This window comes from Balaenoptera musculus, chromosome 10, assembly GCF_009873245.2.
Source record: "Balaenoptera musculus isolate JJ_BM4_2016_0621 chromosome 10, mBalMus1.pri.v3, whole genome shotgun sequence".
Lineage (NCBI taxonomy): Eukaryota > Metazoa > Chordata > Mammalia > Artiodactyla > Balaenopteridae > Balaenoptera > Balaenoptera musculus.
In genome coordinates this window covers 89,519,422-89,542,585 of record NC_045794.1, presented here as the reverse complement: position 1 = coordinate 89,542,585, position 23,164 = coordinate 89,519,422, and the positions used below count along the sequence as shown (strand labels likewise).

At 46.3% G+C, this 23,164-nt stretch overlaps 1 protein-coding gene across 3 annotated transcripts in view; it reads right to left on the bottom strand.

The window, feature by feature from the left end:
* BTBD11 (BTB domain containing 11) overlaps window positions 1-23,164 on the bottom strand; it is a 305,437-nt gene that overhangs the window by 13,155 nt on the left and 269,118 nt on the right. For all 3 annotated transcript variants that reach the window (XM_036865462.1, XM_036865461.1, XM_036865463.1), the window contains 4 exons: window positions 22,734-22,912; window positions 9,686-9,791; window positions 5,575-5,677; window positions 3,388-3,469 (listed from right to left, as the gene is read on the bottom strand). In XM_036865462.1, coding sequence (XP_036721357.1) covers window positions 3,388-3,469; window positions 5,575-5,677; window positions 9,686-9,791; window positions 22,734-22,912 — 470 coding nt within the window. The remainder of the gene's footprint in view (window positions 1-3,387; window positions 3,470-5,574; window positions 5,678-9,685; window positions 9,792-22,733; window positions 22,913-23,164) is intronic.

The following is a 23,164-nucleotide window of genomic DNA, read 5'->3' as shown; positions in this document are numbered from 1 at the left end:
GGACCCTTATTAGGCCAAAGGGCCTGTTTATGGAGTTGTTTTTCTTGGCAGCTGTCAGCCTTCATGAAGCAGGATGTAAACGGCGTCCACAGCCTCGTGGAGGCCCTGCTCCCAGGTGCAGCCTCAGCTGCATGGGGCTCTTGCCTGTGTATGATGTTAAACATTCTTGCAGGGAGGAAACTCAAAGCTGTCTCATTTACTAAAATTCTTCTGTTCAGCATGGAAGTGAAGTGAGCAGGCCCCTGGGAGCCTCCTTCTGGGTCAGATTCAGCCCTACTTGGCCTCTTTTGAGCCACAAATGAGGCTTTTCTTCTTTTATGGGGAAGGGGCAGGCACATGGGAAAGTCCCCAGGGCCTGCTCAATCTTCTCTGCCCATTACAGTAACTGGAGGCTAATGTGGCCGGGAAGCCTAATCCAGCTAAAAGCAATTACAGGCTTATGATTCCCCTGGGGCTGTGCCTTTCCACGTAGGTGTCTCATTTAACCAGCTCCCACAGCAAACATTTATTGAGTGCCTACTACAAGCCAGGTTCTGATGACAAGAACCTCCCCAGTTAGTCCCAGGCTTGATGGCATAAGTGCTCCCTCCATGGGCACTTGGAGAGCTGGGGTGGGGGTGTGTGTGTGTGGTTTCCAGCATCTGGCTCATGCTCCAAATGCTAATGGGCCTTTCCTCCGGGCTGGACGATTTTTAGGGAGGACCGAAGGCCCCATAGCAGGGAGGCAGTTAAGAGGTCAGGTCTGGGAGTCAGCCAGGCCTGGGTCTGAAGCTCATCTTGGCTCTGATGAGCAGTGGGAGCTCGGGCCACTTCCTCTACCTTGTCTGTTGGGAGGGAGAAGAGCCACCTGGAGGGGGAGCTGGGAGGACTGAATGAGACGATGTGGGGCCGTGGTGCTCAGAGGGGGTCCCTGGGCCAGCGGCATCAGCTTTACCTGGGTTCTTGTAAGAAACATGAATTCTCGGGCCCCACCCCAGGCCTACAGAATCAGGAACTCTGGGGGGCAGGGCCCAGGAATCTGCATCTTAGCAAGTTTTCTGCATCTTAACAAGCAACTCCCTTCACCCCCCAGCGCTTCCCCTGGAGTTTCTGATGCCTCCTAAATTTCGAGAACCACTGTAACTTAGAGCTCTGGTTCTCCACCTTGGCTGCATATGCCTCTGGATGATGGCAGAGGGTGGAGACTTCAAAATGCTGATGCCTGGGCCGCAGCCCAGATTCTGATTTACAGCCTGGACACTGGGAATCATCAAAGTTCCTCAAATGATTCCACTGCTAAGCTGAGGTTGAGAACCACGGGTTTCGAGCCCTGCACGTAGCTGGAGCACATGAAATGGGAGTTGCTCTTATTATTGTTCCTCTTTGGACCAGACTGGGTTCAAATAATGGCTCTGTCACTCACCAGCACTAAGTTCTCTGGGTCTCAGTTTCCCCACCTCTAAAAGTGGCAAGATTAATCCAGATAACCACATGCAAGCAAAGGTCAGTGCCTCATTCACAGTTGGAGTTAAAAATGGGGAAAATGAGGCTCAGAGAAGAGCCTGTGCATGGTTATTCCATAAGGATTCTTTATTTTGAAGTTTCAACATAGCCAAAGGAATGCATCTCTAATGGTGGAAATACTGACACCTCAGTGGGCTTTAGGGCTTTAGTGTGAAGGCATGGTGGCTTCCTGGCAGCCCTCTGAATCACAGGATCTGGGGGACCAGGGTCGATCACCAGTGGAGGGAAGAACCATCATCTGGCCAGCCACACTTGGCTTATAGTATGTGGTTCCAATGCATCTTTTCAGTCTCCAGCATACCTTAAGACACAGCCAAATGGACTATTATCACTTTCCCTCAAATACACACCATGATTTTCCACTTTTGTGCCTTTTTTTATGCTGTTTCTCCCTCTGGAATACCCTCTCTCTCCTATTCACCAGATGAGGAAGCTGAGGCTCAGATAGGCTGGGCAATTTGTTCAAGGTCACACGAGGGCCAATGATTTTAAACAGGGGAATGCAGCTGTTTAAACTGGGGAAGGTAGCATTTAGATCCTGAAATGCAGCTCTGTCCTTCAAAGCCCAGATCAGGACCCCCGCCCTATGACGTTGGTTACAGCCATGCTTGTTGCCTGCTTATGTCTGAGTGGTCTCCTCAACCCTCTTGGAATGTGAGCCTCCCGAGGGCCAGCCTGAGTCTTACCCACATTTTCCCAGGGCTGTCCCTCCAGAACTGAACCAGAGGAAACAGGTCCTGTTCAGAATCCTATAAATTCCATCCCCAGATCACCCACATTGGCCGACCAACCCTGGCTGTGGGAAGACAGCACGGAGGGGCCACAGTCTCCCCTATACGCCCCCTGCTGGACGTAAGCAGCCCACCAACCTCCATGCCCCTGATGAGACTCGGAGCTTCAGAGATAGGGCTGTGAGGCCAGCTGGGGGTGTGAATTTCTCCTAGCGGAGAGAATGTCATTGCAAGGCTGGATTTATGAATCAGGCATGAAATCCAGGGCCAGATGGCTTCACAGGCAAATTCTACCAAATGTACAGAGAACTTATACCGATCCTTCTCAAACTCTTCCAAAAGACTGAAGAGGAAGGAACACTCCCAAAGACATTCTATGAAGCCACCATTACCCTGATACCAAAACCAGACAAAGACACCACCAAAAAAAAGAAAAAAAAATGAATCAGGCATGAAGAATGGAGGAAAAGGGAAGAAAGCTGCTGTGCCCCCTTAGAGGTGCCCCATAAACCAAACGGTATTGATTTCAAATGGAGGGAGATACGGCAATGTCATCTGGCCTCTGACAAACCTTCCTTTCCTATTTACATTAGGTTCAGACCAATGTTAAGATGACGCTGGATTCCCTGAAGTCCACTGGTTCCTGATCACACTGGGCTCAACCGCCTTTGGGGACTTCATACCTGCTGTTCTCTGCCTGGAATGTTCCAGCTCCCTTTCTTAAGCCCTAAGCCTCCCCATGGTTTGCCAGCTTCTCCTCAGCCTGCAATATTTCAGCGACACCTCATCCAGGGGCCTTCCCCAGGCTCCCTGGTCTGAGTCGCCGTAGCTTGTTGGTTCACCCCTCTCTCATGCACACCCCACTTTATACTGTGACTCAGATTTACCCCCTCTGTACTGTGAGTCCCCAGGAGAAGAATGTCCTTTATCCTTGTGTCTCCAGGTCCCAACACAGTGTCAGGTACATAGTAGGTGCTCAGTTAATGCTGTGGGCATGAATGGACGGTAAGTGGGAGGGGCAGTGTGCGGATAGGGGCCAAGAGTGCAGGAGCTGATGACTCAGTACAGTGGCTGATCCACAGGTGGAGGGCTGAAGGGACCCACTGGTGCCCCGCACCTACCAGCAGGGTTCCAGGCCACAGCAGGGGCTCACCTGAAAGATGGGGTACTTCACGTATCCGATCTCTATGCAGGTGTTGTCATTTGTTGGTTTGCTAGAGAGGAGCGCTTTGAACCTGAGCAGGAACATAAAAAGGGAGATAAGAAGACTCAAAAAGACATCAACAGCTTGCAAGAGACTCAGCTCTCTGACGATAGAAACATGTAATGTCTTGTATCCCCTCCCATTCTGAAATACAATGACATATCCATAGATTGTTTAACATAATGCTCCCCCTTCTGATATGATACCATAATCCAATCTGAAGTTAAAACTCTAAAGTTAAAAACAGTGTTTGGAACTGTTAAATTATTTCTCAAACAGGCGATTGGAAAAGAACAAATGCCTTTTAAAGCCCTGTCCACCTTGTAGGGCCCATCACAAAGCCTGCCTTCCTGATTCAAGCCTCAAGCTCCTGGAGTCCTTCCTGATTCAGGCCTCAAGCTCCTCAGCCGCCCACGGAGCTCTCCACCTCCCTCTTCCCCCCCACCCCCCACAACCTTTGCTCCAAGAGGGCAGGGACTTCTGCCATTTCTGCCTCTGCTGCCTCCTCAGAGCCTATGCCAGGCTGGACCTGACGCACTGTAGGTATTTAATCAACATCTGTGGATGACCTAACCATCTCCCTATGAGGGTGATCTTCTGTCTGGGGCTTTAGGTGCATTTTCCTGCCACTGACTAAACTAAGCTCCTTGTGGGTAGAGACTCAGTCAATGGAACACATGGATACTCAATACATTTAGAAATAAGCTAAGCTGTGTCTCTTTTTATAAGTTAAACTCTAAATATGAAATAATTTTAGATTTACAGAAGAGTTGCAAACATCACACAGAGAGTTCCAGGATGCCCTTCACCCAGCTTCCCCCGATGTTACATCCTCCACAGCCATGGTACCTTTGTTGAAACTAAGAAATTAACACTGGTACAATACTGATCTAGTTCTTCTATGGTGTCACAACCGAGAACCTTGCAAGGGACTGTGTATTTTTCTTGCAGTGGCAAAGCAGACATTTGGGGTATTAGGTTTTGGGGGGGAACACTGGAGATGCCAGGAGGCTTTTAGGAACCCAGGGAGTGTTGGCCACACAGCTTCATTAGTGACCTGGAAGTGGGTTCCATTTCTGGATCCCAGGGTCCTTACCCTCTGTTCACCCCCTGGCAGCCTGCCTTCTCCTCATTCAGCATCACTTTCTTCTCTGCTCACCTTCACCGATCCCTGTTCAGGTCCCGGGATAATGCAGTTCTAAATGGTCAACTCCACCTCTACTCAAATCAAAAGAAGGAAGGGCTGTAGCAGAGCTAGCAGGGACGGTGTTATACTACTGTCACTCCAGAATCAGGGAAAAGTAAGGTTCAGGACCTCTGTGGTTTGGGTGGCTTATGTCAAAGTTCCTTGATATTTGGAGAGCAGGCCTTTCGAGGCTGCCGTGTAGGAGCTTTCAGGCTGCACAAGGACACCTGGCTGAGGGAGCTACAATCCAATCCACGCTCTGCTCACGAAGCTCTGTGCCCGACATGTGCCCCGTCTGCCTAGAGGAACGGTGCCCTGTCTAAGCCACATAATCAGGCTGCTGCTTATGCTAGTGTCGGCCCTGTACCCTTTTTCCAAATTGTGGTTAAAAAACATGTAACATAAAATTTACTGTCTTAACCATTGTTAAGTGTAATGTTCACGTGAAGTGTGCTCGCATCGCTGTGCAATCAGTCTCCAGGACTTACCCTGTCCCCGTTAAACAACTCCCCATTCCCCTCTCCAGCCCCACCATCCCCACCCTTCTACTTGCTGTCTCTATGAAGTTGATTACCCTAGGTTCATATAAATGGAATCATACAGTATTTGTCTTTTTGTGACGAGCGTATTTCACTTCATATAATGTCCCCAAGTTCATTCATATTGTAGCATGTGTCAGAACTGCCTTCCTTTTTAAGGCTGAATAACGTACGTATACACTACGTATTTTTTTTATTCATTCCTCCACTGATGGACTCCTGGGTGGCCTCCCCCTTTTGTCTTTGTGAATCATGCTGCCTGAACACGGTGTACAAATGCCCTGTACTCTTGGATCCTTGATTTTGAGAAGAAAATCTGCCAGTTCAGTGACGATACCACCCACATTGAATTTCAGAGAATAGTAATAGCCACCCTCGTAATTCAGTGCTTTCAAAATTGATGACACATACCTTGGAGAGGCTGTAAACAACAGCACTTTGTGAGCATAAAATGGTCTTCCTTCTACCAGAAAGGTAACATCTGACATTTCTTTATTGTTAAGGAAATGAGGATCTGGAACAGGAAAGGGAGAGAGGGTAGCTTTAGAGAAGGGTGAGGTTTGGATTCCTCTTTTGGAAAAGTGCCCATAAGAACTGACAGGGAGGCCATGGCGATAAAATACTCATTGGAGAGAAAGTGACCAAACAGGAGACAGAATCAGTTAAAGGAACACTCAAGTCACGAAATTCAGTTTCTCGCAGGAAACCTTCATAGCTTACTCGCGACTAAAAGTAGCATTTCCCTTAGAAGACTCGCCCCTAGCCCGAGTTCAGATGACTGTCAGGTGTGGAAAGTGACCATCCACCCACCTGGCCTCTAAGGAAGTCACCCACCCCATCTCGCTCCTCCTTCTCTAGCTCAGCGCCCGCCCGCCGGATAGAAGTGGTTCTGAAGAGCTGTCCCCTTGCCGCTGTGTTCCAGGTGATTCAAAATCCAAGCCCTTTTCTCAGGGTCAGAGGCAAGCGAGCCAGGCCCCTGCCCTCAACTCCAAGAATAAAGAAGTTGTATAACTAGTTGTACAACGAGTACTCTAGTACTTACTGAGCACTCACGATGTGCCAGGCACCGTGTGAGCTGGCACTTACACGTGTAAACTCATTCAGTCCTGGGAGAAAGGGACGGCTGTCAGGTGTGCAGCTGGCGACACTGAGGCCAGGAGTCACAGTGACTTGGTCAAGCAAATGGCAGGTGGAGAGGCCAGGATGTGAACCCAGACATTCTGACTCCAGGGCCTGCATTGCTAAGCACCGGGATCCTCCGATTTGCCTGTCATTTTGGCCATTTTTCCTGGGGCTACAGAAGGTGCCAGTCTGTCCTCAGCTCAGCACTTCTGCCTCACTGGGAGAATCCACCAACACTCCCGTACACCCCTACACGGCTCCACCCCACCTGGCTTCTAAGTCAGACCCCTGGCCTGGCCCCATTTTGCCCAGGCCCTGCTGTAACTTGGACCCAGAATTTGCCTTCCTGGCTGATTCGCCCCAGGTGGTGGTCCTGGATGTCCTCCACTTATATTTCTCTGTCAGTCCCTAGAGCCACCTCACCTCTTCCCAATAAAAAAGTTTTAATTTAAAACATATCAAAAAAAAGCATAAGAAAGTCAAAATCACCTATAATCCCAGTATCTTAAAAAAATTTTTTTTTATTAAAAAAATACAACAAAACCCAAACTTCTAAATCTCTCCAGGTAAAGGGAAGAGAGGCTACAGGGGAAGGCCCCAGAGTTGACTAACACTTCTCCACTTGCTTTAAAGACTGTTAACAGGTTGGAGTGACTTTCTCCCTCTTCTCAGCCACATGCCTCCCTCTGCTGGGTCTCTCTCACTCCCACTGTCCACTTCCAACTAGCCCCCACTCCTGCTTCCCAAATTGCTAATATCTCCTACCTTTAGCTCTTTTTACCATTCTCTCCCAGAATTCACTGGGAGGGCAAGAGGACAATGTAGTATAAAAAATAAGGCATGTGCTCTCCAGTTTGCCACAGTCCCCACCACTCCCTATTGTCTTACACCAAACTCATTTCAATCATTTTTATGACCTGCCCGGCCCTACAGAGATGCCAGTTTGGAACCTTTGTCACTCCTCTTATCTTTCCTTTCAAGTAGATTCCTAAGAAACTACTATTTGGCCACCTTCAGTTATCTGAGCTTGAAATGCTGTATTGAAGCTGCAAAACACTATATGTTCCATATTCCACTTATTAGTAATTATGTCCTCTTTCTTTCATCTTGTGAGCTTTGAGCCTCTCAGTTCTGCCTTTATTCTCTTGGTGCGAATAACCCTTGGGATTCCAGTGCTTGGGCTGAGAACCAGGCCCTTTTAATTGCTGGTGAAAGAAATCTCAGCAAGTTCAGGAGGAAAAAAAATGTTCCCTCCTCTCCTATAGCTACAGGAAAGCAGATTTTATGCTGCATCAGTGAAACAGCCCTTGCAAATGTTTGCTCTAACAAGGGTGTCTTGTAAGGCACCAGCTGTCAGAGATTATTGCTATGTCCTGGCAATGTAACCTTCAATCTCTAAAGTCTGTTAATTTGATTGATCTTTATAATTTGTTGCCCTGATAATATATTTTTTTTTAATTTAATTAATTTATTTATTTATGGCTGTGCTGGGTCTTAGTTCCTGTGCGAGGGGTTTCTCCAGCTGCGGCAAGTGGGGGCCACTCTTCATCGCAGTGCGCGGACCTCCCACCACCGCGGCCTCTCCCGTTGCGGAGCACAGGCTCCAGACGCGCAGGCTCAGTAATTGTGGCTCATGGGCCCAGCCGCTCCACGGCACGTGGGATCTTCCCAGACCAGGGCCCGAACCCGTGTCCCCCGCACCGGCAGGCGGACTCCCAACCACTGCACCACCAGGGAAGCCCCGTGATAATATTTTAATTAACACCTGTTTTCTACAAGGTAGAACTACTTGCAGTTTTAGTACATTCTGGTTTGCCTACATGAATGGGCATAAAGAAAACCAGACAATTTTGATTCAACTGCTAAGTTTTTCATTTTAGCATAAAAGTTGTATCATTTAAATTAACAGGTTATTCATGACAGGAACAAAAATACTTTAAAACAGTTTCATGCATTTAGCCTTTTCACTAATTTAAACTAGCTCTCCTGTTTCAAAAGTAGGGGTTTTGCTAAAGGGTTGAATTTTTCAGATGCTTCCATTTCTCCAAAGTTTCCTGGTCTTTATAGGAAGAGGAAACAGGAAGTAGGAAAGTCCCCAACCTTCATGGCAAAGGGAGTCCTTTATCTTTAATATTTTTTTTTTTAAATTTATTTATTTATGGCTGTGTTGGGTCTTCATTTCTGGGCGAGGGCTTTCTCTAGCTGTGGCAAGCGGGGGCCACTCTTCATCACGGTGCGCGGGCCTTTCACTGTCGTGGCCTTTCTTTTTGCGGAACACAGGCTCCAGACGCGCAGGCTCAGTAGTTGTGGCTCACGGGCCTAGTTGCTCCGCGGCATGTGGGATCTTCCCAGACCAGGGCTCGAACCCGTGTCTCCTGCATTAGCAGGCAGATTCTCAACCACTGTGCCACCAGGGAAGCCCTATCTTTAATATTTTATAACCCCCTAGGCAGTGAGAGACAGGTCCTTGCAACAGAAGGTTCACGTTTCAGGATTCAAGGCAGCTGGGTGTTTGCCTTCTTGCCAGGCTGATCAACCAGGTTGCAAGGATCTTCCGAATGAAATCAGTGCCTGATGCAAAGGTTTCTTCTGGAAAACCCCAGAAGCCAGACTGGAGAATGATGGAATTGTGGCTTTGGGGGGACCTGGGTTCAAGCTCCAGTTCCACCTGAACTGATGCTGCAGCCTCTGAGAGCCTCTCCTTCCTCAGCTTTGACCAGGATGACACTGTGTGCCTCCTGGGGTGGCCCGGGGATTGCTTGAGAGAGAGTAGGTCAGGGGCTTTGCAGTGGCCAGCTCAATGCCAGGGTCAAAGAAGGGTGAAAAGTGATTACTGCTACCCTGATGGAAGTTCAGGGTGTCCTGTCTCCTCAGCTCGGCTCTGTTCCCCTCTTGTGTGTGTGTGCACGCGGCACGGGAAGGGGGCAACGCTTCCTCACCTCTCCTCCCAGTTCCCTGCAGGACTTCTATTAGGAGGGCACTGCCGTACTGCCACTGTCCCCAGCTTGTTCCATCTCAGGGAGGAGGGACTTCTTAGAGGGGAGGCTGGGGGAGAGCAGTCATGCACAGCTCAGGCTTCCCTGGGACTTTACCTGGCGGCTGGGAGTGCGTGGGCTCAGCAGGTCTTGGGCAGCCCCTCACTGTCGGTGACTTGCAGTAGAAAGGCACTCAACGGAGGGATGAGATTTTGGCGAGTTCCCTTGTCCACACCCCCAAGGTATGTTCTCCAAACAGTTTAATCCCATAACAAAGGTGACATCCCGACCTCCACCTACCTCACTCCAGTATCCACCTCGTTTGCCCTCCAACGCTCCCACCTTCTTTTATGGCGTTTGCTTGCTCCCTGCCCTCAAATCACAAAGCAACAGCGTAGGGCAGGACCCGGGAAGCACTTACTCACCCAGGCGCGAGGTCTGTTTCCGTTTGATCTCTGTGAGCTTGGGGATGGGGTAGGGCCCGTAGCAGTGAGTGAAGATGACGCACAGCTGCTGACTGATCACTTCGTTCTGCGGAAAGGAAAGAACAGCTCACGCTGCTGGGGGCCGTGCACTCATCCAAGCTGTGGTGTAGCAATGGGTTCCTCCCCCCAGGCGAGAGGAGCCCGCAGACTTACTGCAGATTCTGAGAGAAATTCCCCCGACATCACATGTTCACTTTGCCCGTCAGGCCCTGGATTTGCTTGCTTTGTTTGTCCACTATGTCTAGCAGGTTCATTGGTGGAAGTTTAATTTGTAATTAAATCCTTTCTTGCTCCAATCATTTCTTTACTATCCATTAGAAAACAAGTTTTGTAACTCACAGGATGGAAAATAAGTTTTACACCCTAAACACACCTTTATTAATACGCCAAAATTCTGGCAGCAGGTAATTATCCCGAAAATCACAGCAGGAAGCTCTTTGGGTCCTGTGCTTGTGCTCTCCATGACCAAGATACAAACCCTCCTGATTCGGCTTCCTTCTGAATTTGATTCTGGTGCTGAGGCATTTCCAGATCCAGGAGTGCTCAGCTGAATCACTTTCTCCAAAAAAAAGTGTGTGTGTGAGGGGAATAGTTCTGTGATGCAAAACTACAGCTGCCCCAGTTGTTCAGGGAGCCTGTTTCTGATCGCCCTTCGCCCTTCATGTTCTTTCCTCCTTTCCTGTTGGGGCCCATGCTGTTCATTAATCTCCCTCCAACTGCAGGTGTGTAGGAAGGAAGCCAGGGATCAGAGCATTTTTTTGGATGCTTTTTACTGGGTGAAGGGGGTTGAAACTAGGGGCTAAAAACAGAGGTAGATAGCTAGACATTTACAGTATATTAAGAAAAGTAGGTTACAACACAATTTGTACCATGTATTTTTTGGAAGTAAAATGCTACATATATCTTTGGATGTATAAAGAAAGGTCTGGAAAAAGAGTAGCTACCGTTGGGTGGGATGACGATGTCTTCCCTTTTTTTAAAATCTATATTTTCTATAATAAACAAGTGTTGCTTTGGTCACAAAAACAATAAATGTTATTTTTAATCTTAAAAGATAGGTTTGAGACTACTAATGATGTTAGCAGTTCTTATTCTTGAATCTACTTCACTGTGTTCCTGAAAGAGAGGGATTACAGCTCAACATATGGAAAGAAAACCCAACCCTTTGATCCTGCAAGGCACCATGTTACCTCAGAGGGGGTCCACAGAGGTGCCTAAGGAGATGCAATCATATTGGACAGAAAAAGGGATTCTGCTTTCAAAGATGATGCCTTATGACCAAAAGGTGTTACCTGCTCCTCTCACTTAACACTCACAGAGTGACTGTCTCATGGCTGCAGCAGTGGTTCTCAAAGTGTGGTCCCTGGACCACAGACTTCAGCCTCAGGTGGGCTGGGGGTGGGGCCCACCAGTCAATATTTTAACAAGTTTTCTGATGATTCGGATGCTCCCTTTGGTTTGAGAACCACAAGTTTCATATACTGAAATTCTGTCTTGGGTTTGACCTGGGCTGGGGACTGTAAATTTGTTTCCTTTGGTCTAAAGCCTTGCCACACAAACGCGCTCCATCGACCAGCAGCAGTAGTATTGCCTGGGAGCTTGCGAGAAATGCAGACTCTCACCCTAGGCCCACTGAATCAGAATCCGCATTAACACGCTCTGCAGGTGATTCCCATGCATACTAATGTTGGAGAAGCACCGGGTGGTTGGCAGTACTGTGGCCCCTAGAGGACTGCATGCCCTAATCCCTGGGACTGTGATATCATGAGATACCACGCCTGTGAATATGTTCTTTTTCAGAGCAAAAGGCACTTGGCAGGAGTACTTAAGGTCACTAACTAGTTGACCTTAAAAGGGGGCGATTACTTTGGATTATCTGGGTGGGCCCACTGTAATCACATGAGCCTTCAAAATTAGAGGCAGAAGAGGAATTCAGAAGGGATGGGGGAGAAGTGGAAGTCAGAGGGACTGGAGGCCTGAGACGGACTCGATGCACTGTTGCTTGGAGACGGCGGGGGCCACATGGTGAGCTTGAGAGGGGATGCAGGCCCCAACACTAGGAACAAAATGTGACCCCCCAGCTGACCCCCAGGAAGGAAATGGGGCCTCAGTCCTACAGCCACAAGGAACCGAATTCTACCCAAACCTGAATGAGCTTGCAAGTGGATTCTTCCCGGGTCTCTAGAAAGGAACTCAGCCCTGCTGATTGATACCCCTGATTTTGGTCCTGTGAGACCCTAAGTAGAGAGCCCAGCCGAGACCTTGTGCCTGGACTTCTGACCAATGGAAACCATGAGATAGTAAATGGCTGTTGTCTTCAGCCTCTAAATTGTGGTCATGTGTTACTGCAGCAATAGAAACTAATACAGCTCATCTAGAGTTTGCCTATTTTGTCATGCTTCTGACCCCAGCGTGCCCAACACACTGTGGATGCACAGTGAATACTTGCAGATCACAAGAAAGATGAGACCTGTGACCTGCAAGATGCTCTGTGCAGACTGGGTGATGAATGGTGCTGGTCTCACTAGCTGCACCTGGGGTTGTCTTGGGAGCCTTGCTGGTGAGTCAGCCCATCTCATCAACTCGGGGGAAGGAATGAAGATCCGTTTCCTGGATTTCGTGACCCGTAAGAGAAGCCTGAGCAACCGGTGGACTCTTCGTGGGGCTTTTTTTTTTTTTTTTTTGGTGGTGGTGGTGGTAGTTGTTTAATTCAATTCAATAGGTACTTATTCAGCATCTAAGAGGTGACCAGCACTGTGAAAGGAGCCATATTGGGGGCAACAAAGGCAGTAGAGCAAGATCCCGTCTCTCCAGGAACTCACAGCTTGGCCTCACTTCCTAACTTCACTATGTGTTGTATCACCTGAGAAAGTAAAGACAAGGTCTGTCTGTTCCAAAGGGACAATCCTCAAGCACTTAAAAATTATCTGGGAGGCACGTTAACTCCCCACTCCTAAGTGAGGGTTGCACATAGTGACTTGATTGCAAAGAGCACAGTCTGGAAAGTGAGGGGGAGGCAACAGTAAGTTTGCTGTGGAGAAACCTGACGAACACAATCTCAGCCAGGTGGTCAAGGTCATCATCACCGGTGATGAGTCATACTGATAGTATCTACACCTGATGTAATGAGAAAGGCACTTTACCTCGATGGTCATCCTTCCCAAACCCACAATCTCAGTCTAAATCGTGAGACAAATACTGCATACTCCACTAGAGGGGCAGCCTACAAAATATGTGACCAGTACTCCTCAAAAACTGTCATGGTCATCAAAAACAAGGAAAGTCTGAGAAACTGTCTCAGCCAAGAGGAGCTTAAGGAGGCATGACAACTAAAGGTAACGTGGTGTCCTGGAGCAGAAAAAGACACTAGATAAAAACCGAGGAAACAGGAATAAAGTATTTAGCTAACAATAACGTATCCATGTTGGTTCACTGATTGTAACAAATGTACCATACTAATGCAGGATGTTAATAATGGGGGAAGCAGGTGAGGGGCTGTAGGGGAACTCTCTGTGCTATCTTCTCCATTTTTCTGTAAATCTAAAGTCATTCCAAAAAATGAAGTCTATTATTAAAAGAAAAGCTGCCCAATGAGGAAATAGGAAAATTATGATGAAAGCACTAGAAGTTCAGGAGAGAAAGGGAAAGAAGACGGGTCATCAACAGTTCCCTAGGCTTGACTCATTCATCCCCCAAAGGTTTCTTGAATGTAAAGTTTCCCTCATGCACTAAGCTATGCTTTCATCCATTCATGAATTCTTTCTTCAAACATTTATTGAGCATCTGCTAAGTGCCAGGCACTGGCTAGACCCTGAGGGCTGGACACTGTGTGAAGGATGATGTTGATGAGCCCGATGCCAGCACCAAAGATGCTGCCATTGCCAAGGCTTTCTGGCCGCTTCTCTTTCAGAGATGAGAACCCTAAGAGAAGACTCCCCACTGTGTCCTTGAACTCATCTGTGTTTGTCGAGGTGTCTGCTCTGTGCCCTTTTCTGTGCACTTCCTCCAGACTATGGGGTTGTTGGGATAATTCACTCTGCTTCCCTGGCACGCTGTAATTCGTATAAGTTAACAACACTTGCGGGGTTGGTCTACCCTATGGATTTGGTTAGCTCTGGACCCGAACCTGAAGACAGTGGCTGGAATTAACCGAGCTTGAGGCTCACTCTGTTCTGGGGGTGGGCGTGGGTTGGGTGGCTGTGCTGGGACAGACGCTGACACTCTCCTCTGAGTGACACATTTAAGCATGGTGCTTTTAGCTCAAAGGGCCACAAGGCTCAAGCCCCAGGGGCAGTGGGCCAGCCTCAGCATGCAGGCTCTGACCTGGGAGGCCTGGGCTGGGAGAGGTAGGTCTGGCCAGGTTCATGTACATGGCAGCCGGTTAGCGGTTGTCACTGGCGTGCCGCTGGGTACCTGGAATTCAGGTTTCTCATGGAAAACGCTGGGTACGTGTGCTCGTGGGGTGAACTTGGGTCCTCGGGACTCGGAACTGTGCGGCTACATAGAACTAGACAGGAATGAAGCCACGTTCCTAACACCACGGTTACCAGGAGACTCCCCTGAGATGGATTCCTGTGGATTTGGGGGCTGACATCCTTCCTCTCCTCCTCTAACCCCTCACTCCTCTCCTAAAAAGATACTGAAACACTTTCTCTTCTTCACAAAGGAGTGCTAGGATTGATCCCAAAGGTCCTTTTCAGGTGGCTTAGGCGGGGGTTCTACACAGCGGTAAAAACATGGACAAGGGGGCCAGATGGGAATGGGCCTCAGTCCTGGCTCCTCACTCACTAGCTCTGTGACCTTAGGAAAGTGACAGCCTCTCTGGGTTTTGGTATTCTCTTCCAAAGTGGATTAAAACTACCTGCTTGGTGAGGTTGCTATGAGAGCTAAAAAGGATAACACATCCCAATATACTGCTGAACCAAAGGAAAATGCTGAGATTTGACCATTTTTAACCCCCAAATCAGCAATTCCCCATAATTCAGATGAATCCCTATTTTTCTAGATCCTAAAATGTCATAAAATTAATGGCAGCTTTTAGGAAGAGGAAAAAGAAACCACATTAAACACACACACTCATTTTTAAGATCCATTTAACTTGAGAAATGCTGGAAGATGGAAAAAGCTGTGTCTCAGAATCAAGAGAATGCGGAATTACTGTTACTATCTGGGGACACTGGCAGTGAGTTCTCTGCCTCAATCCACCGTCAACAGCAATTGACTCTTCCCTACAGAGGCCCCTCCCTTGCGGGATGCACTGGGCTGACCTGTGAGCAGTGAGCTGCTCTGTGCTGCCACACACCTGGGAAAGGTGGAGGTGGGAAGGGTCCCCACCTCCAGAGGATTCTGCGAGGTCAGCATGTGGCCCCACTGGAGTTGTGCACAAGACGAAACTGAACACAATGAACTCAAGTGCTTTTAAATAGTCATCCATGTGTTTCGATATGTACCTTTTATTCACTGCAAGTGAGGAAGGTTTTCAATTTATGGTAGTAATACAATGTTTCCTTTCTAAATACATTTAATGGAAGGCAAATTGATTTAAAGAAAAGTATCAGTGGAAATACCCTTGAGGAATGAAAGGGAAATAAGACATTATCAGATGAAGGAAAACTAAAAGAATTTGTCACCAGGAGACCTACCCTAAAAGAATAGCTGAAGAAAGTTCTCTAAACAGAAAGGACAGAGGAAGGAATCTTGGGACATCAAGAAGAAAGAACATGGTAAACAAAAATATGGATAAACATAATAGGTTTTCTTTCTTCTCTTGAGTTTCCTAATTATGTTTGATGGTTGATGCAAAAATTGTAAGTGTCTGATGTGGTTCTAAATGTATGTAGATGAAATATTTAAAGACAATTATGTCATAGATGGGGGAGGGTAAAGGGACATAAAGGGAAGTAAGGTTTCTGTACTTTACTTGAATTGGTAAAATGAAGACACCAGTAGTCTATGATGTTATACACACACACACACACACACACACACTATAATACTGCAAGCAACCACTAGAAAAACTATACAAAGGGATACACTCAAAAACACTACAGACATATAAAAATGGAATTTAAAAAGTGTTTAAGTAGTCCACAAGAAGGCAGAAAAAGAAAAGAGAAAAAAGACAGAGAGACCAAACAGAAAACCAAAAATAAGATGGCAGACTTAAGCCCTAAAGTAGCAATAACTGAGTAAAATATAAATGGTCTCAATATACCAATTAAAAAACAGAGATTGGCAGACTGGATGAAAAGCCCAACTATATGCTTTTTACAAGAAAGTCACTTCAAATCTAATAAAACAGGCAAGGTGAGAGTAAAGGATGGAAAAAATATATCACATGAACATTAATCAAAGGAAAGCAGGAGTGGCTATATAAGTATTAGATAAAGTAGATTTCAGAGCAAAGAAAATTAGCAGAAGCAGAGAGGGGCATTATATAATGATAAAAGGGTTAATTCACCAAGAAGATATTGCAGTCCTAAATATGTATGCACCAAACAACAGATCTGCAAAATATGTGAATCAAAAACTGACAGAACCAAAAGAAGAAACAGACAAACCCACAATTACAGTTGGAGAATTTAATATCCCTTTCTCAACTGAGAGAATAACTAGACAGAAAATCTGTAGGATATGGAAGAACTCAATAATATCATCAACCAACAGGGTCTTATCGACAGTTATGGAAACACTCCACTCAACAATGGCAGAAAACAGTCTTTTCTTTTTTTTGGCCACATTGCATGGCTTGTGGGATTTTAGTTCCCAGACCAGGGATCGAACCCAGGCTCCCGGCAGTGAAAGCACTGAGTCCTAACCACTGGACCACCAGGGAATTTCTGAAAACAGTCTTTTTAAGTGCCCATGAAACCAAGATAGACCATATCCTGGGCCATAAAACCAACCTCAAAATTTTAAAAGGATTGAAATAATACAGACTGTGTTCTCTGACCACAATGGAATCAACCTAGAAATCAATAACAGAAAGATAACAGGAAAATCTACAGATACTTGGAAACTAAACAACACATTTCTAAATAATTCATAAGTCAAAAAGGAAGTTCTAAGGGAAATAAAAAACACACTGAACTGAATGAAAGTGAGAATAAAAGGTATCAAATTTTGTGGTACACAGCCAGAGTAGTGCTGAGAAAGATATGCATATATAAGAAAAGACGAAAAGTCTCAAATTAATATTCTAAGCTTCTACCTAAAGAACCTGGAAAAAGAAAAACAAAATAAGAAAAAGAAAAAAAAAGAAAAAAAAAAGAAAAACAAAATAAGCCCAAAGCAAGCAAATAATAAAGATAAGAGCAGCGATCAATGTAACTTAAAACAGAAGAGTAGTAGAGAGAGAAGACACAAATTAACAAAATCAAGAATGAAACAGGGGCTATCACTACAGACTCTGTAGACATCAGAAGGGTAATAAGGGAATATGATGAGCAACTCTACACACATACATTTGACAACGTAGATGAAATGGACCAATTCCCTGAAAAACACAAAGTACCCCACCTCACTCAATATTAAGTAGATAATTTGAATAGCTCTGTAACTATTAAAGAAATTGAATTTGTAATTTAAAAAGCTCCCCTTAAAGAAATCTGCAAGACCAAATTGAAAAGGAAGAAATGAAACCATCTCTACTTGCAGATGACATGATTATCTAAGTAGAAAAATCACAATAAATCTGCAAAATACTCCTAGAACAAATAAATGAGTTCAGCAAGGTCACAGGATACGAGATAAACATACAAAAATCAACTGTATTTCCATATGCTAGCAATGAACACATGGACAAAAAATTAAAAATATAACATCATTTACAATTGTTAAAAAAAGAGAAATAGTTATGTGTAAATCTAATAAAACATGTCCAGGACTTGTACCCTGAAAACTCACAATATTGATGAAAGAAATCAAAGAAGATCTAAAGACACCAAGAGACTAACATGTTCATGGACTGAAAGACTTAACATAGAAAAGATGTCAATTCTCCCTAAACTGATATAGAGGTTTAACACAATTCCTATCAGTCTCAGCAAGATTTCTGTTGTTGTTCATATAGCAAATTTGTTCCAAAATTTATATGGAAAGGCAAAGAACTAACATAGCTAAATTCATTTTGTGAAAGAAGAATGAAATGGAAGGAACCAATTTACCCAATTTCAAGATTTATTTTATAGCTATAGTAATTAGGACTGTGTGGTAATGGTGGAGGGACAGACACACAGATAAATGGAACAGAATGGAAAACCCAGAAACAGACCCACACAAATATGCCCAACTGACTTGACAAAATTGCAAAAGTAATTTGATGAAAGAGAGATAGTCTTTTCAACAAATGGTGCTGGAGCAATTGAACATCCACTGGCAAAACAAAAACAAAAACAAAACAACTTTGCTCTGAGTCCCGCACTTCATACAAAAATTAACTCAAAATGAAAATGAATCACAGACTTCAGCGTAAAACAGAAAACTATAAAAATTCTAGGAAAAATTGCAGGAGGAAATCTTCATGATTTAGGGCTAGGCAAAGCATTCTAATACTTGACACCAAAAGCATAAGCTCCATAAAAGGAAAAACTTAAATTGGACTTCCTCGAAATGGAAGCTCTGTGAAAGACCCTGTTAAGAGGATAAGAAGACAAGCTACAGAGTGGGAGAAAGTATTTGCAAACCATGTATCTGACAAAAGACTATTTTCTAGAATTTACAAAGAACTCTCAAAATTCAACAGGGAGGGACTTCCCTGGTGGTGCAGTGGTTAAGAGTCTGCCTGTCAATGCAGGGGACATGGGTTTGAGCCCTGGTCTGGAAAGATCCCACATGCTGTGGAGCAACTAAGCCTGTGCAACACAACTCCTGAGCCTGCACTCTAGAGCCTGTGAGCCACAACTACTGAGCCCACATGCCGCAACTACTGAAGCCCGCACGCCTAGAGCCCGTGCTCTGCAACAAGAGAAGCCACCGTGACGAGAAGCCTGCGCACCGCAACGAAGAGCAGCCCCCGCTCACCACAACTAGAGAAAACCCTTGCACAGCAACAGAGACACAATGCAGCCATAAATAAATAAATAAATAAATAAATAAATAAATAAATAAATAAATAAATAAATAAATAAATAAAAAATTCAACAGTGAAAAACCAAACAATTTAATTAGAACACGGGCAAAAGACACAAAGAGACATTTCACTGAAGAGGATATACAGATGGCAAATAAACACACGAAAATATGTTCAACATCATTAGCCATTTAGAGAAATGCAAATTAAAACCACAATGAGATACCACTTATACATCTACCAGAATGGCTAAAATAAAAAATAGCAATAGCACCAAACAGGGAGGATGTGGAGAAACTTCATTACCCATACTTCGCTGGTGGGAATATAAAATGGTGCAGCCACTCTCAAGAACAGTTTAGCAGTTTCTTTAAAAACTAAACATGCAACTTCCATACAAACCAGCAATTGCACTCCTGAGCATTTATCCCAGAGAAATGAAGACTTATATTCATATCAAAAACCTGTGCAGGAATGTTTATAACAGCTTTATTTGTAATAGCTCAGAACTGGAAACAACTCAGATGTCCTTCAGTGGTGAGTGGTTAATAAACTGTGATCCGTCCATACCACAGAGTACTAGTCAGCAATAGAAAGAATCAAACTATCAACACATGCAACGACCTGGAAGAATCTTCAGAGAATTATGCTGAGTGAGAAAATCCAATCCTAAAAAGTTACATACTGTATGATTCCATTTAAATCACATTCTTGAAATGACAAAATTAGAGAAATGGAGACCGGATTAGTGGTTACCGGGGCATAAGGAGGGAGTGAGGGCAGAAGAGATATGGGTGTGGCTGTAAAAGGGCAACATGGGGGATCCTTATGGTGATGGGAGTTTTCTGCATGTTTACTGTATCATGTCAATATCTTGGTTGTGATATTTAACTGTCATTTTGCAAGATATTGCCAATGGGGGAAACAAAGTATCTCTCTGTATGTTTTCTTACAACTGCATGGGACTCTACAATTGTCTCAAAATAAAAAGTTTAATTTACAAAACTCAATTTTAAAACAGTGGAAAAAACCCCTAAAAACGTGCATAAACCACAAGGAAGAAAAAAAACACATAGCTCATGTCTCACCCTTGGCTAAAGCCTCCAGTGGTGTTCTATTCAGTTCACACGGAGAGAAACCCCAATGTCCACCATGGAGAAAGTCTCCGTGCCATTTGATTTCATCTCCTACACTTTCTCCTGTGTCCCACTGCTTCCTGCTGCCCCAGCACATCAAGCACGTTCCCACCTGGAGCCTGAGCTCCTGCAGTTCCCCCACTTGGAATGCTTTCCCTCCAGACCTCTGCGTGGCTGGAAGCTTTTCCTCACTTAGGTGGTTGTTCACATGCTACCTCCTCTGGGAGACTTTTCTTACCATCCTCTCTAAATTAGACCTTGTGTGCTCCACCCGCCAGAGACTACATCGTTGTCCAAGTTCATTATTTTCATAGCATTTATCATGCTCTCACTCTCTTTTGCTGATGTATTTCCTTGCGTACTATGTGCCTGCCCCTCCCCTGGCCACAGTAAGTTCCATAAAGAAGGTAAAGAAGGCCCTGTCACCCTGTAGCCTAGTGGGCACTCATGACTACAGAATGAATAAATGCCCAGAGGAGTTATGTGTGGGAGAAACGGGCCAGGAGCTCTCTTTAAACAGATGTATTTTTAAAAATGACTGTATTGTTCTACTCCTGGGGAACTCTAGAGACACTGAACCCTTTTAAAGATAAAATTTATAACTAGGGGCAAAAAAGCACATCTGCAACTAGATTTCAAGTAACGTATGACCGAGCACGAGTCACCCATGGGGAGAAGGCATCGCTTCACTTTACAGGATGGCTGTATTTCTGTGAGTTGACTGTAAAGTGGATTTATTTACAGGAATTCTATATTCTTACCCACTACTCTGATAGAACCAGGTATTTGCGCCCACAGAACAGCAGACATGATGTGAACAGGAATCCGTTAGTGGAGGGAGAAGGGACAATGCTAGCTAGTTGTGTGATGCGTGGCTTCTCCTTTCCTCCAATAGGACACTTTCTGAAGGCAGAGTTTTGCAGCACTTTCTCAACTCTCTGAACTTCTCTGCCACCATCTCTCTCCAGACATCTTTTGACCTCAGGAACATCACCGTGTTTGGGGACTGCTTGACTTGCTCGGGCAGCCACGGGAAATTATCACCTCTTTGCCCCCTGTGGTCAGTGTACACGATGATGTAATACCACATCTCACCAGTAGGGGTTGCCATTGACCCCCTATAAGGGCAAACTTGACTCTTGAAAGCCCCCATTTCCCCAGACTTGCCCCACCTCCTGACCACGAGCTGCTCCTGCCCCATCCCTGGCTCCCCCCACCCTCCAAGATCAGTACAGCTGACCGGGAGCAGGCTCTAGTCCACATCTGCCAAAGGCCCCTGCCTTCTTCCAGGCCTCCAGCTGCCGCTTTCAGCTGCTGTTGGCTGCCCTTTCGGGGTGGTGGCTGAGTGGGCTATAAGGGGCCTGCTGGGGTGCTAGCAATGTTCCATTTCTCAGTCTGGGTGCTGACCACACAGGTAAGTTTACCTTGTGAAAATTCATTAGGCTCTATAGTTACGATCTGGGCACTTTTCTGATGTATCTCATTCTTCAAAGTAAAGTTTACTTTAAAAATCCATAGATTAGGTTTCCTTAATACATAGGGTGCCTTAGTCATTTCTGGAACTCCCACTACAGCCCGTAGAAGAAAAAAAACAAAAACAAAACCAGAAACCAATTAGAACACCAAGACCCTGGGAACAGACCCAGCAATGATTTTTCACTAAGGTGGTTTCTTAGGTAGTTTCAGGCCTTATTTATTTATTTTTCAAGTTGCAGGGTGAGGGGTGAGGGGCAGGGAGAGTTTGGTTTGGAAATACTTCCAGCAGGTTTTGCTCTTTGTGGAATCACTGAGGCTCATTACCCGAGGGCCGGCACACCTCCTCCCATTTGGGGTCCCAGTGGGGCCTGACATCAAGCACAAATCCAGCCCACAGAGGCTGAGACTCTGGTGCTAATGAGAATACCTCATGGGACCGGCTCTGGACCCCAGGCCAGGTGCTCCAAGGCTCAGGAGGCAGCTGGGTGTGCTGCTGCTTTGCTGCGGGGCCATCCCTGCCGCCTGGAGAAGGTTGCGCCCCCTCTCCACTCTTGACAGCTCCCTGGCCAAGCCCGGCAGGGGAACCCACGCTGCCCTTCTGGCTCAGAGGCCTACTTCCCTGACACTTCACAGGCTCCCACTATCTTAGGACCCCAGGGTCCTGCAAAGCCTGCTGTGAAGGGGTTGCGGCATTTCCCTGCTGCTGGGAACATAGTGTCAGCAGGAATTCAGAGGCCCTCGAGGAAGGGGTGAGCCTCAAGCACCAGGCTCAAACGATCCTCAGACCTGAAAAGGCTTCTCAGGGCCTGGCTTTCCAGGGACCTTGGCAGGGTCTGCATCCCGTCGACCTAGAGAGCTACACCCATTTCTCTCTTCCTGCTGGATTCCTAACGTCCAGCCAGGCCTGCCCTGGTCTCGGCACCTCAGTGACACCTTCCCTGAGCATCTCACACCCCTCAGAGCCTGTGCCACCCAATTTAACATTGTCTCACAAACCACCTCAGATGTCCTTGGGGCCCATGGGTGGGCTTTAGCTCCCCAGCCTTCGTGCAAATTCCCCAGGCTGGAAGATAGCTTTTACTTTGTCCCACGTGCCCAAGTGCCTTGGGATATAACAGGTGTTCAGTAAAGCAGCTGCCCCATGAAAGGCTGTACAAATAGCTGTAACCAGCTGGGGTACATTTGCACCAGCGCTGTGACTGCAGGGAGCCCACCCGTGGGACAGGGTCAGGCTCAGGGAGCACGGAGATCAGAGCCCCCGGCCTTTCTCTCTGCCCACAAGCACAATGGCGTTAAGCCCCCGTACCTTGCTGGCTTTCAAGATCTCGAACATGAGGGGCAGGCCCTGGGTGACGAGCTCCTCCGTGTACTCTTCCTCCTGAATGGTCTTAAACTCCTTCAACAGGCACTGAATGAGAGGCCGGCGGTGCTGCTGGAAGGCGATCCGCAAAGACTCCAGCCAGGTGTGCAGGGTCCACGGGACACCTGGAAAGGGGGCGGGTGGGGGTGGGGGAGGGGAGGGGAGGGCAGAAAACAACCAGAGGAGAAGGCGTGTTTTTATCTGGAAGCTGGCCTTTCCCGGGGACATTACCACATCATGAGACCAAGAGCCTGCCTTTCAATGAATAGAGCCAGTGTTGCTTTTTTTTTCCCCCAAAGACTCGCAGAAGTTGCAATTAAAGGTCGTAATTCGATTCCCTTAACTATGGGTGTTTAGTCCTGCATGCTACTCATATT